The sequence below is a fragment of the Notamacropus eugenii genome, chromosome 6 (assembly GCF_028372415.1).
Source record: "Notamacropus eugenii isolate mMacEug1 chromosome 6, mMacEug1.pri_v2, whole genome shotgun sequence".
Taxonomy (NCBI): Eukaryota; Metazoa; Chordata; class Mammalia; order Diprotodontia; family Macropodidae; genus Notamacropus; species Notamacropus eugenii.
The window spans coordinates 207,076,410-207,094,475 of record NC_092877.1 but is presented as its reverse complement, the minus strand read 5'-3'; the positions used below and the strand labels follow the sequence as shown (position 1 = coordinate 207,094,475).

Below are 18,066 nucleotides of genomic sequence, written 5' to 3'. Positions count from 1 at the left end.
ACAAATGGTGAATTAAAAATGAATCTTAAATGTAAACTGGGGCAAATCTCTTTGGATAGAATGGATAAAAGGCTAACCATGGAGTCAGGAAGATCCAGGCTCAAGTTCTGGCTTTCATGCATGTTATTTGACCATGAACAGGTCACTTAAATGATCACTATCCCATGACTATGTTACAGATGAGTTACCAATGTACATCCGTCAGTCAATAAACATTTGTTAAGTGCCTACTATGGGCCAAGGACAGACCTTGCCCTCAAGGCAATAGCAGGAGTTTCCATACTGGGACCTCCCCACACTGATAAAATCATAGGTATGATTTTTTTTTTCTAAATTAGGGTCCACAGGAATCAAGTAAGTCCCTGTTGCATAATAGCCTCCCCTAGAAATCAGGATGTAAAGAGGGGCTGTGTGTAGGTGCATAGAGCTATCAGTGATCAGATCAGCAGTTCTAGAGAAGTCTCCAGCACTGGAGTGTTGGAGTCCCAAGATGATTACTTCTGGCAGGAGTAGCAGTTGATGAGACATATAGTTCTAACTGAAACACTTGTATGATTGCTTTCAGGTTATCCCATCCTTGTCCACCTAGGAACAACTAGGTGGTACAGTGGGTAGAGTGTTGGGCCTGGAGTCAGGAAGACTTGAATTGAAATCCAGCCTCAAGCATTTACCAGTTGGGTGACTCTAGGCAAGTCACTTCACCTCTGCTTGTCTCAGTTTCCTCAACTGTAAAATAGGTTTAATAATAGCATCTTCCCTGAAAGGTTGTTGTGAGGATCCAATGAGTACTTGGCACATAGTATGTACTCTAATGACCTATTCCCCTCCCTGGCCCTTGCTTCCTTAGGAAAATTCAAACTGTGATGTCTCAGCATGATGGAAGATAGATGACTGATTATACTAGGTAATCATTACTGAGATACAGGAAGCTCAGTCATGAACTTTGGAAGGCACAAAGAATAACGCTATTGATTCTAAAGTACAAGGAAGTCAGAACCAGTGAAATACAAACTCCAGATTCACATTAATTTGAAACTAAATTAATGTGATTCAGCTAGGAAACCCAGAAAATAAGATACTGGCTTAATTCAAGCTAATTAAGTCTTATTTATCAGGACAGTAATCATGATTGATCAGTAAAAAGCAAACATAAATCACGAAGCTGCATCATCAATACTCATGCAATAGGAAGAGGATTCATTAAAAAATGGAAGTTTTATATCATGTCTAGATCATTAATCTAGTATGACAATCAACAAGGAGCAGACACTGCTCATTTAGAATTAATTGCACCCTAGAATTAATGAGTAAGATTTGTTTTAAAAAATAGAATTCAGCTAATCTTATTGGGTTGAGTCTATCCCAGAGGAATTAACAAAAATGACCTTCAGGCACTCTGTTGTGTATCTCTCTGAAACATTTGTTGTGTGTTTTTGTGAGTTATAGTCACCTGCCATCTAACCATAACTTGGAGGTAAGTTCAGACTCTTATGAGCTATTTATATAGTCCTCACAACGGGCACTGTTTGGCACTGTTGCTGATATAGAATCATATTTAGGGACAAGCAGATGGGCTGAGTTTTTTGCCCTCAGAAGCTTATCTATTACTGGTCATATAATACCTCAATTAGAGTGACTTATTTCAAGCCCATTAATAGAATTAATTAAGAAATATTTGCAATTGACATTGGTTGAATATGCATGGGTAATTGTGTTTTTCTTGCTTACCAATAAAAAAGACAGTGCTCCTTTGGGCAGTGTGTATATTAAAGTTAGAATGAAATAGAGAAGATTAGCATGGTCTCTGAGTAAGAATAACAAGCAAATTCATGAAACATTCCATATTTTTTTGCAAAAAAAAAAAGATAAAAAATAACAGTGCCAACCAAGGAACTTTAGGGATCCAGAAGCAAGTTATTGAAAAGGTCCCTGTGTCATTGCATAGTGGGTCTCAAGGCAGGATTCAGTGCATCTTTTCAGATGCTCCAGTGCCATCCCCATTGCTGTATTTGAGAGAAGGGGTAGGGGAGGAATGGGAGAAAAGATTGGTAGAGGAGATTGGAGAGTTGTCTCTTTGTCTTCTTTAATGCTCATGTGATTTTCTCCTGTTGTCCTTTAGATCCTAGTCAGTAGTTGCATGGAGTAGTAACCCTCCACAAGAGTCCTCCCCTAATGCTTCCTTATGACCAGAGAGGCCTCTGGGTTCTCAAAGGCCACGCCAGTGAACCACAATCTCTGTCATATTCTACCATGTTGGGAAGTCTCTCCAAGAAACTGTGTCTGTTATCTAAGCACCAGCCTAGCTCAGTACAGAGAGGATCTTTGACACTATACTCAACAAGGGAAAGGAAGGAAATAACCATTTATTAAATGCCTACCATGTGCCTAGCAGTGTGCAAACTGCATTTACAAGCATTACCTCATTTGATCCTGGTGATAAATTCTTTGCTCATGACAATACAGAAAAGAAAACAAAATACAAAATGGCCCTTAATCTTGTGCAACCTCCTTCCACTTTAGCAGTGATGGTGGCATACCGATATACATGGGAAGGAGCAGGTGCTAAGAATCTCAGTTATTTAACTGTGTTTAGCATCAGCTTAGCTGTTGGTATTTAAATGTCAATATTCTGCCCATGTGATCCTGGGAAAGTCACTTACCCTTGCTTGTCTCAGTTTCCTCATCTGTAAAATGAGCTGGAGAAAGAGGTGTTAACCACTCCTGTATCTTTGCCAAGAAAACCCCAAATGGCATCATGAAGAGTTTGGACATGACTGAAATGACTAAACAGCCACAAAGCCTCAAGTAGGGTTTATTGCAGGGCCTTTTGTCTGATGACCAATGAGTTGATCTACTGCTGGAGGAAGAGGATCCTAGCAATACTGGTGCTCCTATGCTATGGAAAACCAGAAGTCATAAGGATGTTGTACCTAAATGGAAAGATGGCTCACAGTTCTCCTTGGAAAGATGAAAAGAGCATTGGTAAAATTAATTTATTGGTTGTAACAAAAAAACCCATTTTGTGGGTTACATTGGACTGATTGAACTGATTTTGTTGTGCCTAAGCAAAGAGTTCACCATGCAGATAGTTACAGCTTATAGGTTAATGTCTGTTGCAGAGGATAAAGAATTCTATGAAGAGCTTGATGTGACCTTCCAAAATGTAGCTCTTAGTATATACCTATACATATACAAATATGACAGACAATATTGCAATATGTTATGTGTACATAATATATATTTTATGTACAAATATATACTCAATCTATATTTTTAATCCTCAATGATTTGAATGCAGAGAATTGCATGGGACAGACAAGGAACATTTTGTTGGAAAACATGGCACAAGATTGAGAAACAGGACAGAAGTTTGTATGATTCATAGAAACCAGAAGAACTAAGAAAGCAATATGCAAAATTACCAAAGCAATGTAAATGGAAAAAAAATACTGAATATTGTGACCAGTCTTGGCTTCAGAGAAGAGCTGAGAAAATATATCTTCTTCCCCTCTTTGCAGAAGTGAGAAGGGGGTGGGGGAGACTGCTATGAGAATGTAAAATATCGCCTGTGTTGTCAAACATCATCGATGCATTGGTTTTTTGCTGAACTGTTTTCCCCCCTTTTTGGTTTTCAATCTTTGTTACAAGCTATGGCTTGATGTATATGACAGGGAATGGGAAATTTTCGGAAATGAAAGTGATATAAAACCAAAAAATATTGATAAAAATAAGGCTAAGGATGGGGTAAAAAAAAATCTTACCCAAATACAATGAAGAATTTCTTCCAGAAGAAAGTCAGATTATTTTTTGATAGACTTAGCCCTTCTCAGCAATGCAAGGACCTAAAATATTTCCAAAGGACTCAAGATGCAAAATGCCATCCACGTCCACAGAAAGAACTATGGAGTCAGAATGCAGAATGAAGCAGGCTATTTTCTCCTTTGTTGTTTTGTTTTTCTCATGGTTTTTCCCATTCATTTTAATTCTTCTATGCAACATGACTAATCTGAAAATGTGTTTAATAAGAATGTATGTGTAGAACCCATATAAGGTTACATGCCATCTTGGGGAGGGAGGGTGGAAGGAGGGGGAGAAAATTTGGAACTTAGGGAAGTGATTGTTGAAAACTGAAAACAAATAAATTAATAAATTTTGGGGGAAAACATGTAATTGCAGCAAAAATAAAATATCCTTAAAAAAAGAAGAAAGTCAGAAGGTAATCAATGCGTAATGTCTCACACACACACACACACACACACACACACACACACACACAGAAAAAATTAAATTAACTTTAACTTAGTAGATGAGAAACAATAGGTTACCAACGTGAGTCATTTCCAAATCAATGTGCAGTTAGACCATTGGCTGGAAAAGCATATCAGATTTCACATAGAACTTTATTTTGTAACTCTTTTATACAACATACATATATTATGTGTTTTTGTGTGTCATAGTCATGAGTTAATGTTTTATCCACCCCTTCCCTCCCAGTATGTAAACTACAAGAGGGCAGGGACAGTGTGTTACCTAAGTTTTATATTTCTTCTAGCCTCTGCATGCAGTAGGAGCTAATAAATGTTTGTCGAATAGAATTGAAGTTAAAGATTGCTCCTATACTTTTGTCTCAGATAGCATAGCCCATTGTGTGCTGCTTTTATAGATAATGAATTGGATCTTCTCAATGTTCATTCAACACCATTATTTAAAGCCTTAATTTTCTGAAGGCTACTCCTATATAGTGAAAGGATCCATGGAATTTCCCAAAGTTTGTAACCTATGCTCTGGAAAAATCCTGCCCCAATCAATTGCTTACCCTCATTGCTTCTTTTCTAATTTTTTTTTCATGAGTAGAAATGTTATGTATGGCATGGTGCACCCCATATTTCCACTGACAATCTTCTGGAGATAAAATGGCAGTGCATTGGTGTAATAGAATCATAGGAAGGAATCTCAAGAGGGCATAAGATCCATTTCTCTGCATCTAAGTCATGTTGGACTGATGGAAGACACCAGATGTTGGGGGTTTTTTTCCCCATAACACAATGTGCTGGGACGCTGTGATCCTTTGCTAAGCTAGATTCTGAACAGAGTATAATGAGGAGGAAGACAGCAGCACTCCTCAGTCTTGCCCATGTCTGTTTTGGCACCTTTTCCTTTAAAGACAAGAAATGGTGCCTCATTGATTGGTTGACTGAGCTAATGTTATCTCTGGCTATTCTGGGACTAGATATAAAGCAATTTTATTCCAATTATGTTTATTCATTTATTTGCCCCCAGGAGCCGAGGCCTCTCAACACTGGACGGTGCCAGTTTTATTCAAGTGGGGTAGGATTCTTGTATGACGTCTACCAGACCGAGGTAAACAAAAGCATCCCAGGTTTCCTGTGCTTCATGTGCTGACAATTTTAAAGATCTAACACATTTCCCTGTGTTCCTCTCTAAAGGGAAATGGAACATTCCAATTCTAACAGGTCTTCCTACCATCTCTCTAACTCCTGTCATGGTGGGTAATTTATTTTCTGTGGTTATTATTTTTTTAGATAGCTTGAAGAAATCAATAGCATTTATTTTGGCAAAGCAATTACTCACATTCCATCTTTGGTACATCATGGTCTCCTGGAAATTCATTTGTTCAGTTCTGTATTGCTTTCTCCATGGGGATTATTAGTTTTTTTCTTTTACTAAGTATTGCAATAAATAGCTAAGACAATAAATCTACATTGGCTCAAGATGCTGTGACATCCAACACATTGACCTTCTACCAGCCAAGAATGTCAGTATTCTGCACAGTGGGTTTTTTCCTTTTCCATTTTCAGCTACATCAAAACACCAGAAATAATAAAGTGCATGACAAAACATAAATTCATTTTCCTCTTGAAACATCAGATGTTCATGTTTGGCTCTTTGTTTCCTTTCTTTCGCTATTTTGCTTTCTATCGCTAGGTCTGTTAGTTTGAGTTAACATGGGCTAGTCAACCTGCTACAAACAAAAAAGGAGGGGGGATTCACGGAAAGGAAAATGGAAAACAAATGACCCCATGGTTTATGGGAAGCCAGATGTCCTTCTTCACAATTTGTTCTTTGGCTCTGCAGAAAGTCACTGGAACTGCCTCAAATTCCTTGATAGAATATTTCAGAGAATAGACGTTTTGAAATTCATGTGTGTTGAGGCTTAGATGTGAGGAGGGGAAGGGAGAATGTTAAACAAGAACCATGTGCTTTGATGCAATATGGTCCCCCGAGTGGTTCCTCAAAGAAGTTGTCATTAGCTGGATTCCATCATTTCAATGTCTCAGGGCTGTTCTCTCGAAATGAGACCCTGAGATTCATTCCCTTTGCCTCTTAATTGCCTTTAGAGTACCATGCTCTTCTGTGTTTGCTGGGGGAGAGCACCTAATTGTATTAAAGTTCCCAGACTTTTTACTATAATATAAATAATCTTAGGGGACAAATTATTTGCAAATTCTGTATAATAATGATAATAATAGTAAAGATTTACATGTAATTGGGGAAAATATAATATTATTAAAATTTTAAAATAGTAATAATAATGATAACAGAGGCAGGGTGGCAGAATGGCAGGGAGGTTTACTGTTGGGACGCCCTGGCCTCAAGGCTTATTTCTATTTGCAACTCACTGTGAGTCTGGGCAATGTCCCCAGGCAAACTTCTAAGACTATAAATTGAAGAATAGATATTGATCTGCGTTGGATTGAAGAAACTTCCTCACCAGATGCTCCTGATGCTAGTGAAAACACAGGTCCAGAAAATCAACAAAAAAATAAATAACGCTTTTCTAAATCACTTTGGGGGCATTTAGGTGGTGCAGGGGATTGAGTGCTGGGGCTGGAGTCAGGAAGACTCACCTTCCTGAGTCCAAGTCAAGCCTCAGACACTTAATAGCTGTGTGACCCTGGACAAGTCACTTGACCCTGTTTGCCTCAGTTTCCTCATCTATAAAATGAGCTGGAGAAGGAAATGGCACACGACTCCAGTATCTTTGCCAAGAAAACACTAAATGGAGTCATGAAGAGTCAAATATGACTGAAACAAGTGAACAAAACAAAAAAACTTTGAGTTTCACCAATTGTGGCCCCTCATTAAAAAATCTGTCAAGTAGATAATGCAAATATTATCATTCCCATTTTATATATGAGAAAATGAAGTTTGAAGAGGTAATTGGTTTGTCCACATTCACAACACAAGTACACAGTTTCACAGTACCTTTCAAACACTGCTCAGCCTTTCCCAGATCCTCCTTTTTTTACATAATCAAATAAGAATTCCCTCTAAAGCCCAACTCATTGGGCCATTTGGTCCTTCCTTGCTGGTTGGCCTTTTTTTAAAAAAATTTAGTCATCAGGCTAACTATTTCTGTTAGCTTCCTTGGCCCTGGAGAATCCAGAATTCTTTTCTGACACAGTCCCAGGGCCACTTCTTGGCTTTCAACTGAACATTCCATTTTCAAAGCTGAGTTATAATTTATAATTACTTTTATTGTTACTACTGTTAACAAAGAGAGACATACGGCAGCTAAGGGCAACATCAATTTAGGCTATAAACTCATTTATTAAATGTTATGGAAGAGGAAGGTAAAAGACATAAGATGACTGGTTATTGATGTGGGAGTCTTTTCTGGATCTGTTGTCTGGGTACAATAGATCATCAGCTTGTCAGGACAAAACAGTCTCTTCACTGGTGGAGAATGATTACTCAATACTCCATGCCTGTGTAAGGGGTGGGGTTGGCAAGAGCTTGAGAAAAAAGAGAGAATTAGAGTCTTCTAAATCTCAGTTTTGAGAAAGAAGTTATGTTTCCATATTCTCTTCAGGTTTTTGAAGGAAGTGAGAAGTCAGCATGTAGAGGAACTGGCACTTTGATCATGTTCCCATCCCTTGTTTGTTTGGCTAGAGTCTAAGGGAATTCTGCCTTGGATAAGATCTGGGTCTCTCTCTGTCTCTGTCTCTGTCTCTGTCTCTGTCTCTCTGTCTTCCTCTCTCTCCCTCTCCCCTCAGCTAAGCTTTGTTGCTCCCAGTGAGAGAGTTGATTGACTCTCTGTATTATCTGGCATGTATTCTTATCTGTATACCTTCTCTGATTTCTATTTACTATCTATAATTTAGAACTGACCTAGTCTTACCCATGTAAGTAAACGATGTATCCTGAAAAATGAGGACTAGGTGAACAAGCAGATATGAACTGAGACTATCACTATTTCCTATAAAAGTTTAATGATAAAAGCCAGTCACCACAATGAGGAATCCTGCTGAGTCTAGGAACCACCTCAGCCTGCAAATCTCCTTGAAAAGTGCTAAGGAAATACCAGTTTAGGATATAAATTTATCTGCAAAAATTTTGTGGAGAAGAATGGTGGGAGACTATGAGTAGTATAAAAGAATGAGAAATGTTCAGAAGGCAAACAAGTATGTAAAAACTGTTTTGTAAAAATAAATTGACAGGATGAAACTGTGAAAATACAATAAACAGTTGGAAAATGAGCGAGGGGGTGGAAACTAACATTCCTAAAATAAATTCTCTCCACTGATGACATTTGAGGCCACTAAATTTTGACTCTAGCCTCACAGACCCCCGTTTGCTACATGAGGAACTAGAAATAGCATCAAAAAAAAACAACGTTGGAAAGAAAAGCTGAACCACACATTATTTGAAAGAGAAGTGCAAGTGGGAGGTGGCACAGTTTTGAAGATATTGAGGGATTGGTTCTCACAATATTTGAAAGGGAAAGAATCCAGGTAACTGGAAAAAAAAATTGCAGATGGTATTAGTGCTAGATGAATAAACCTCCCCACAACTGAAGGGACTTAAATAACTATGAATTCACATGGCTATTTTCTCATTTATTTGTCTTTGTACCAGATTTGTTATTTCATTGTAACTCCAGTGAAAATACATTACTGATGGGAACCTCTTCAATTTATAGTCATAGAGAATTACTTGGGGGCTGGGGGGAAGGGGATATTGAACTCTTGTGACTTGTCCAGGGTTAACAACTAGAATATGTCAGAGATAGAAATCAAATGAGGGTCTTCCTGAGTCTAAGGCAGGCTCTCTCTCCACTATAGTATGGTTGTCTCTTTCTTCTATATACTTCTTATGAGAATAAGGTGTCATATCAAGGGCATCTTTGATGAAAGTATTCCCTTCTCATTTTTTCATCAAGGATGCTGTTGACTATAAAAGAAACTGACTCAGCCTTAAAGTGTCTCCCTGACCAAGGTATCACCCATGCATATGTTAAGATCATTTAAGATATCTTGATATATACAACAACAGTAGTGGCTATTTGATGATTATCTAATCACTAATATTAAATGGAGTATAAACTGGAGACCTAATGTTTGCCAGAGATATTTGTCACTTTCATGGAAGAGGCCCCATATACAGTCTAAATGGAATTGGAATTCCTTATAGATTGAGAGGTTTTCCAAATTTTTCTGTCTGTGGATTACATTGTACTGATTGCTTAGAGCCTTGATAGATTACAGAACTTTTTAATGAGATTTGTAATCATTCAAAAGAATATGGCTTAACAGTCCAAACAGAAAAAAATGAATAGATGAAAAAATGCCTCTAGTCTAAACTATAAGATGCAGCTGGTGATATAGTCCATAGATCTGATACATCAAAATATATATCTAGGACAGACACTGTGCTTGAACAACAGAACTGAACTGCAAACTGAATTGGAGCAAGAGGATACAGACTTACTTACATACGGGAATTCCATCCTACTCCTAACAACCACCCACCATCTCTCCAAAATAAAGCTCTCTTCTGGTGATGCTCATATATCTATGAATCATGGAATTCTATAGTCTATAAAATATCAAAATAAAGAATTATGCAAAGAGAGTTATTTCTCTTGGCCTTGTGACATTTCCCTTTCCATTGCTTCTTGCCAGACAACTCCCCTCCCCCTTCTCCCACTGCCCAAACAACAGCACAACCACAACTTAACATTCCCAGAATGAATAACATCCTGAAAAGTGAGAAGATTCCAAATCATAGAATTCTAGAACTGGAAGGGACCTTAAATGTCATTGGGTTCAGTGTCCTCTCGCTAAAGCCTGAGCTCAGTCTAAAACAAATGTTCTTAGCCTAGGATCCACATTCAGATTTCAAGGGACCTGTCAACTTGGATGGGGAAAATGACATTTCTGTTTACTCTAACTTTTGATTTCCTTTGTCATCCTTTCAATTTTATTTTGTGTATTTAAAAGCACGATTCTGAGCAGTCAGCCATTGGCTTCACCAGACTGCCGAAGTAGTCCATGGCACAAAAAGAGATGAAGAACCTCTTGATCTAGAATGTCAAGAAACCTTGGAATCACATTCAAATAATTTCAATCTTCCTTGTTCCTCCACAGCCAATCAATTGTCATCTTATATAGGCTCTATTTCCACTAAATGTCTCACATTTATCCCCATTCTCTTAGTTATTTTAATAGCTTCCTGACCAGCTACATTGCCTTTAATTTTAATAATGATAACTAGCATTTATGTAGCACTTTAGAATCTGTAAAAAACACTTTGCAAATGTTATTTCTTTTTATCCTTATAACAACCCTGGGAAGTGGGTGCTGTTATCTTCCCCCTATAATGGAAAAACTGAGACAGGTTATGTGACTTGCCCAGGGTTAGTGTCTGGGTCCTATTTGAAGTTAGATTTTCCTGACTTTAGACCCTAGCCGATTCTAAACCTAACCCTAACCCTAAGTGCAATTCTAATCCTAACCCTAACCCATTGTATCACCCAACTGTCTCCTATTTCTAATTTTATCCTTTATCTAGATGCTAAAATAAGTTTCCCAAGGCACAAATCTTACCAGACAAGATTCCACTCTAAGATTCAAACTATTTACATTTTGATTAATAAAATATAAGTGTTAAGGAAATAACAATACTTTTACTCTGTGCCTTTCTCTGAAATATTTTTTAAAAAAAGTTTTATTGTTGATTTTTGTTTTTGTACAATAGACATTTCCCCTTAATCTCCCTCCCCCATGTTCCCATCAAACCATTGCTTATAACAAGGAAAAACATTTAATCCAAGCTGGACAATTTAGCAACTGAGATTTATAACACATTTCCCATTTGTAGTTCCCACGTCCCTACTGAGAAGAGGAAAGTGTGTCTCCTTGTCAGTTATCCAAGACTGAGATCATTCCACAAATCCTTTAATTTGACTGCTGTTTTAGTGTTAGTTGTTTAGTCATTTTTCAGTCATGTCTGACTCTTTGTGAACACTTTTGGGGTTTTCTTGACAAAGATATGAAATGGCTTGGCCATTTCCTTCTCTAGCTCATTTTACAGATGAGGAAATTGAAGCAAAGAAAGTATTAAGTGACTGGTCCAGGGTCATATAGCTCATAAGAGACCAGATTTGAACTCATGAAAATGAGTCTTAACTCTAGGCCCAACATTCTATCCACTTCACCACCTAGCTGCCTCATTAGTGTTCTTAACATGCATTATTGTCATCATTGTGTATCTCTTTTTTGGATTCTGCTTTCTTCAGTTTACCATCCCTTCATATAAGTCTTCCAATACAGAACAGCTTTCCAAGGATAGGTGAAGATAAATGTCAGGGGTGGAAAGGCTCTGAAAGTTTCCTGTTAACAAGTAGAATTCTTGTAATCTTAGGATTGTAGGGTCATAGATATGGGACTAGAAGGGACCTAAGAGGCTGTGAAGCCCAATCATCTCATTTTACAGATGAAGAATTGAAGGCAAAGAAAAATTCACCGACCTGCTTGAGGTTACTCAGATAGATGAAACAGGAACTTTGTGACAATAATCCCAGTACAACATATGCTCTATGAGCAGCTAGATGGTACAGTGGAGAGAGCGCTGGAGTCAGGAAGACTCATCTTCCTGAGTTGAAATCTGACCTCTGACACTTACAAGCTATGTGACTCTGGGCAAGTCATTTAACTCTATTTGCCCAAGTTTCCTCATTGGTAAAATGAGCCAGAGAAGGAAAGGGCAAACCACTCTACACTCTTTGCCAAGAAAACCCCAAATAGGGTTATGAAGATTCAGACAGAACTGAAAACAACTGAACAACATATGCTCTGCCTCTCTTGAAATTGTTTTCACAGTATTATTTTCTGTTCTTGTCAAACAGTCTTGGAAACATAGAAAAGTTGAACTTTTTGATATCCCATCAGTCATATCATGCTGAAAGCATTCCTATTTTTTCTGCAACTGTCTGTCTAGAAGTAATCTGCTTGGACCATATGACAATTAGCTTTAGCAAGTAAAAATGATGAAAGTGCACCACATTGTAAGGGTCATTAAAATAGTTTTTTGTCTGGATGAATTATGTGACTTGAATTCCCTCAGATCCTTCCAATGTCTGTCTGCTTTCTCAAGTCTCTGTCTATTTAAATGAGCCTTTTCATAGTTTGTGTCCAAGAGTTTATCTTCAAATTGGAGTTTCTTGGTTGTTGGTTTTACCTGTTTTCTCTTAGAGCTTACTGTTTTCTGTATAAAGGGGAAAGGGGAAATAGAAAGGTTTTCAAGGAGGTAGAAAGAACAAAGAAACTAACAGGCATTTTACTTGAAAGAAGACCCTGATATCTCCAAGTAGGTAGAAAATTCTGATGTATGAGAAGCTGAAGGTACTCTACATTCTGTAGTAGAGTGGGAAATGTTACAAGCAGCTGAGATAACTGAAATACTTTCTCTGCTTTCAGGTCACCTGCCATTCCTTGACTAGCAAGTGCCAGCTAAAAGTGAAAAGTAATACATGCTACTGCTGTGACTTGTACAACTGTGAGAAGTAAGTACCCTTTTCCCACACCTTATCTCCCTCCTTCTACACATACTGTCCTAGATCAGTGGGGTCTAGATGCTTTTCACTGCTATTTGCTTTCAAAACAGTGTTTACGTCAAACCTGGCCCTCTCCCTGCTTGTTTCCACCCTGCCAGTTCCTTTTTTTATATAGGATTGGTCATCCTCCAGGGATTAGATTGGACAGCTTCCCATGGTACAGGATTTTCATGGAGGACAGAAGATTGTTATTCATTACTGTATAGTGGGCAAATAAAACAGGTTGGGGTTTTGTAGAAGGACAGGTAAAAACTATGCCATTCTGTCAATGAATGCCTACATGTTGGGCGTAGACATCAAGTAATCGTCACTGTGGTCATAGGCTCCAGAAATACAAGGGACCTTTACTGGCCATCTAGATAAGACCTCAATAGTAAAGCTGCCATTTTATAGACCAGTAGTTCTATTTCTCCTATGGATTTCCCATGCATTTTTCAAATGAATTTGTGATAAAAATGAGCAAATGTGCAAATCTCTGGAACCCTTTTTCATTTTGCATACTTTTAGTGCTGGCTTGAACTTACCAAACAGTAAAAAAAAAAAAAAAAAAAAAACAAACCAAGCCATTCTGCTTTCCCTGCCTCGCAATGCTCCCCCTACACACAAATAGGATATGTGACTTTATTAAGAAAGAGAACTTTCCATGTGAGAGCTCCCTACATGGAGGAAGATCAAAGCTGATAGCTGTCTAAGGCTTGGTAGATAAGTCCTACTGAGTATGTAGAAGTGAAAAGACTTGCTCAGGTTGGCCAATTGATAAGTATTAGTGGCAAGATGTGAATCCATGGCTTCCAGACTCCACACTCAACACTCTATCCACTGTTCCTCTCTGCTTCTTAGCAACATCAAGGTAGAAATCAATAGACAAGCTCACCTGCCCTATCAAAATTGGAGTGTTCCATGAGATATCACCTCTTGGGGTGTTGTTCTGGGGACTGATTCATTTTTGAACCCAAATGGACCTTTAGAGACCGTAAGTCCAGTCTCCTTATTTCTACAAATAAGGAAACAGACAAAAAGAGAGTAAGAGACAAAGGTCACACAGGAACTCTGAAGGAATACTTAAAAGGGATAAAGTTATTTGTCCCTGTAGTATTGTGGTAGAAGGAGATGGGTTAGAGGACCTTGTGGAAGATAGTTTGGCCACTGAGTGGCAGAAGTCAGTCTTTTTGATTGGCAGTATATTGGCTACCAAGACAGGAGAGCTATTGATTTTTCCAAAAGGTGCTTTACTACTGAAAAAAAATAAAGTTCTTCTTATAGTTCTATAACATTTCATTAATATTTTAATGTTATATGTGTATATTCACACACATATGTATATATGTATATGTTTGTGCTCATATGTGTGCACACACACACGTATTGCCATGAATCTTGCATTTAGACTTTTAAGCAAAATGAGACTTCTTGGGTGGGTGAATTCATTATCTTATCTATTTCAGAGGGTCTTCAAGGCTCCAACCACCTAACCCCTACCCCTCCCATTACCTGCCATTGATTACGAAGCTGTCATTATTTGAATCATCTTTTTTTTTGGGCTAATGGATTGCCTCAAAATCAGCCAGCTGAACAAGAATCAGAGATTTAGAACCAGAAGGGACTTCAGAGATCATCTAATATAATCACCTCATTTTACAGTTGAAGAAATGTAGACTCAGAAAAAATTAAATGACTTACCTTAAGTCATATAGGAAGCAAGTACAAGGTAGCTTAGGAGGTGGAGTAGATAGGGTGCTAAATTTGGAGTCTGAAAGATTGGAGTTCCAGTCCTGTCTCAGATACTTACTCAGTTTCCTTACTTCTAAAATGAGGTTAATAAGAGTACCTACTTCACATGGTAGTTGTGAGGATCAAATAAGTGAACATATGCAACTCACTTTGAAGACCTTAAAGCAATATATAAGTACGGGCTATTATTATTATCATTATTAAGTAACAGAGCTGGGATTCTGCCTCCAAATCCCCCATTCTTTTCACTCATCATGACTTTCTGTCTAGAACGCCAATTTCCCATCAAGCACACATCATCTGACCTATTCTGTCTCTTCTCTCCCCCAGCACATTCTCCCTTTCTTTTTTCTCTCCCAAGATTTCCAGGTGCAGAGCATCTAGAGTCTATTTTTGCTATGTGCCCAGTCTCTTTTGTGCTACCATCCGTGGTGAGGGTCCCACTCACCTACTTCCTCACTCCCTTCAAAGTACAATGTTTCTCTTGGGCTAGTGCTGCAGTTTCTGTTACTTCCGATCTTTCTTCCAGTTCACAGGCATGAGTTGGAAGCAACTGGCTATGACATTCTCCATCCAAATAGATAAATGTTAGTAACCTGGGGAACTTCTGGCATGGGACATGAACACTGGAGGGAAATCTGGGTTGTTAGTGATCTGAATCCCCAGCACTGCCCTGGTTTTGTTTTGAATAAGTGCATGCATACGTGTGTGTGTGTGTGTGTGTGTGTGTGTGTGTGTAATGAAAATTAAGTTGAATACAGAATATGAATAGGGACTGGACTTGTGAATTCAGTTGGTGTGGAGAACTCTCCGTTGAGGAAACTACCTATACCAGGGCAGGTCAGTTGATCACACAAAACAATACGTATCACAGAAGAGCCAAGATGGTGGAGTAACAGCACGGGAGTACTCCCCCCAACCCCAACCAAAAACCTGTAAAAAATGATTCTAAACAAATTCTGGAGCTGCAGAACCCATAGAATGATGGAGTGAAGCAAATCTCCAGCTGAAGATAGCCTGGAAGATCCCAGGGAGGTGTCTGTTGCCCCACACTGGGAGCAGAGTGCAGGCCAGTGTGGGCCATACCAGCACAGACAAGACCTAAGCGGACCTTGGGGAGGATTGAATCTCTCACATCTGTGATAGTTTCCAGACTTCAAGACCCCCAAACACTGAGGATAAATTAGAAGGTCGGTGGAAAAAACCTGTGGGACCAGTGTGAGAGAGTAGAGTGGTCTGGCCCCAGTCCCAGGACAGCAGAGGTGGGAGGGGGCAGAGGAACCTGAAGCAGCCACAATAGCAGCAGTGATAGCTGCAGTCACTCTTTCTGGAGCTCTAGGCTCACAGATTGTGAGGGAATCGAGAAGCTGACAGTACACTCTCCACCCCCACTGGAAGCAGAGAACTACCTTGACAAACAGCTCAAAAGGCAAGTAAATGGCTGGGGAAATAAGCAAAAATTGAAAAAAGAATCAGACTATAGAATCTTACTTTGGTGACAAGGAAGTCCAAAACATGAAACAGAGGACAACAAAGTCAAAGCTCCTCCATCCAAAGCCTCCAAGAAAAATATAAATTGGTCTCAAACCATTGAAGAGCTCAAAAAGAATTTTGAAAATCAAATAAGAGAAGTAGAGTAAAAATTGAGAAGAGAAATGAGAGTGATGCAAGAAAATTATGAAAAATGAGTCAACCACTTGCTAAAGGAGACCCCAAAAATGCTGAAGAAAATAGCACTTTAAAAAATAGACTAATCCCAATGACAAAAGAGATCCAAAAAGCCAATGAGGAGAAGAATGCCCTAAAAAGCAAAGAAAAAGGAGATCCAAAAGCTCACTGAAGAAGATAATTCCTTAAAGATTAGAATGGAACATATGGAAGCAAATGACTTTATCAAAAATCAAGAAATTATAAAACAAAGCCAAAGGAATGAAAAGATAGCTGACAATGTGAAATATCTCATTGTAAAAACAATTGACTTGGAAAATAGATCCAGGAGAGACAATTTAAAAATTGTAGGATTACTTGAAAGTCATGATAAAAAAAAAAAGAGCTTAGACATCAACTTTCAAGAAATTATCAAGGAAAACTGCCCTGATATCGTAGAACCAGAGGGTAAAATAAATATTGAAAGAATTCACCGATAGCCTCCTGAAAAAGATCCTCCCCCCTCAAAAAAAAAAATCAGTATATATCACTGGCATGACTTGAATCCAGGTCTTTTCATTTTTGAAGGTGGATCAAGAGTCAGGAGTAGCTTTTACCTTTTTTCATACAACCCTCTCACCACCTTAGCATAGGACATGGCACATAATAGGTACTTTATTGACTAATTGACTCAGTGTGGCTCTACTAAGCCACACTGACTTTCTAGACATGATATTAAAGAGATTGTCAACTTCTGTAATATTTATCAATGCTGAAAAACTTACTGGTAAAGAGAAGAATTTTAAATTTTGTTTGGGGGATTCTTTCTTTGGGTAGGGAACCTGGAAATTGTGGTGTATGGGATTGACTGTGTTCACTGGTGTAAAAAGCTTCTTGGTGAGTGACCTACACAGAGCCACATAGCCAGGAGGTATCGGAGGTGACACTTTAGCCCAAGTCTTCTGACTCTGAGGGTCCCTGTAACGGGGGTGGGGAACAACATGTAGCCCTCTGGGTCCTCAAGTGCAGCCCTTTGACTGAATCTAAACTTCACAGAACAAATCCCTTTAAGGAAAAGACTTATTCTGTATAACCTGGACTCAGTCAAAAGGCCATAGCCAAGGACCTACATGGCTACATGCGACCTGGAGACTGCAGGTTCCCCACCTGCCCTATATCATGCTGCTTCTCATGATTATATTAAAGTAATACTGATTGTGGCCTCTTAGTAGAACTGCTGGCCATATGCATATGCATTGACTGCCATATGCATAATATATGAAGTATATAATGTGTATCAGATGAATTTTGTTGTAAGTTGCATTTTGTTACAACACTAAACTCAATGTGTCGAGTCACCTATTGCTTGGGTAACAAAGTTACCCATTCTCACCTGAAACAATTAGAAGATGTCAATGCTGTTTCTCCTTTACCTTATGCAGCACAGAACACTCTACCAGTTACTATGAGTTTGTTGGAGTCAGTGGCTGTCAGGATGTGGTTCACCTTTACCGTTTGCTGTGGACCTCCACAGTGCTGAACATCATTGGTTTGTTTCTGGGGATCATCACTGCAGCTGTCCTGGGAGCCTTTAAGGACATGGTGAGTTGGGTGATTTTCTTCTTGACCTACATTGCTTTCTCCACTCACATCAGGTCCAGAATGCAAATCACTTAATGTATATACGCACACACACAAACACACACACACACACACAAACATACACATACACACACAAGTGTGTGCATGCACGTGCACATGTGTACTACATAGTTTTCCATGGACTGGTTGAAAAATAAAGCCTTGTGAAATTGTGCCCCAAGAAAGAC

General features: G+C 38.7%; 1 protein-coding gene and 1 non-coding gene across 2 annotated transcripts in view; both read left to right on the top strand.

Moving 5' to 3' along the window:
* The window catches only part of TMEM255B (transmembrane protein 255B), a 122,201-nt gene that overhangs the window by 93,834 nt on the left and 10,301 nt on the right, over window positions 1-18,066 (top strand). The window contains exons 5-7 of the mRNA XM_072621877.1: window positions 5,281-5,361; window positions 12,723-12,808; window positions 17,680-17,839. Coding sequence (XP_072477978.1) covers window positions 5,281-5,361; window positions 12,723-12,808; window positions 17,680-17,839 — 327 coding nt within the window. The remainder of the gene's footprint in view (window positions 1-5,280; window positions 5,362-12,722; window positions 12,809-17,679; window positions 17,840-18,066) is intronic.
* LOC140513008 (U6 spliceosomal RNA) lies at window positions 1,743-1,849 on the top strand. Its single transcript, XR_011970051.1, has one exon. It is a non-coding gene; the product is annotated as a U6 spliceosomal RNA (small nuclear RNA).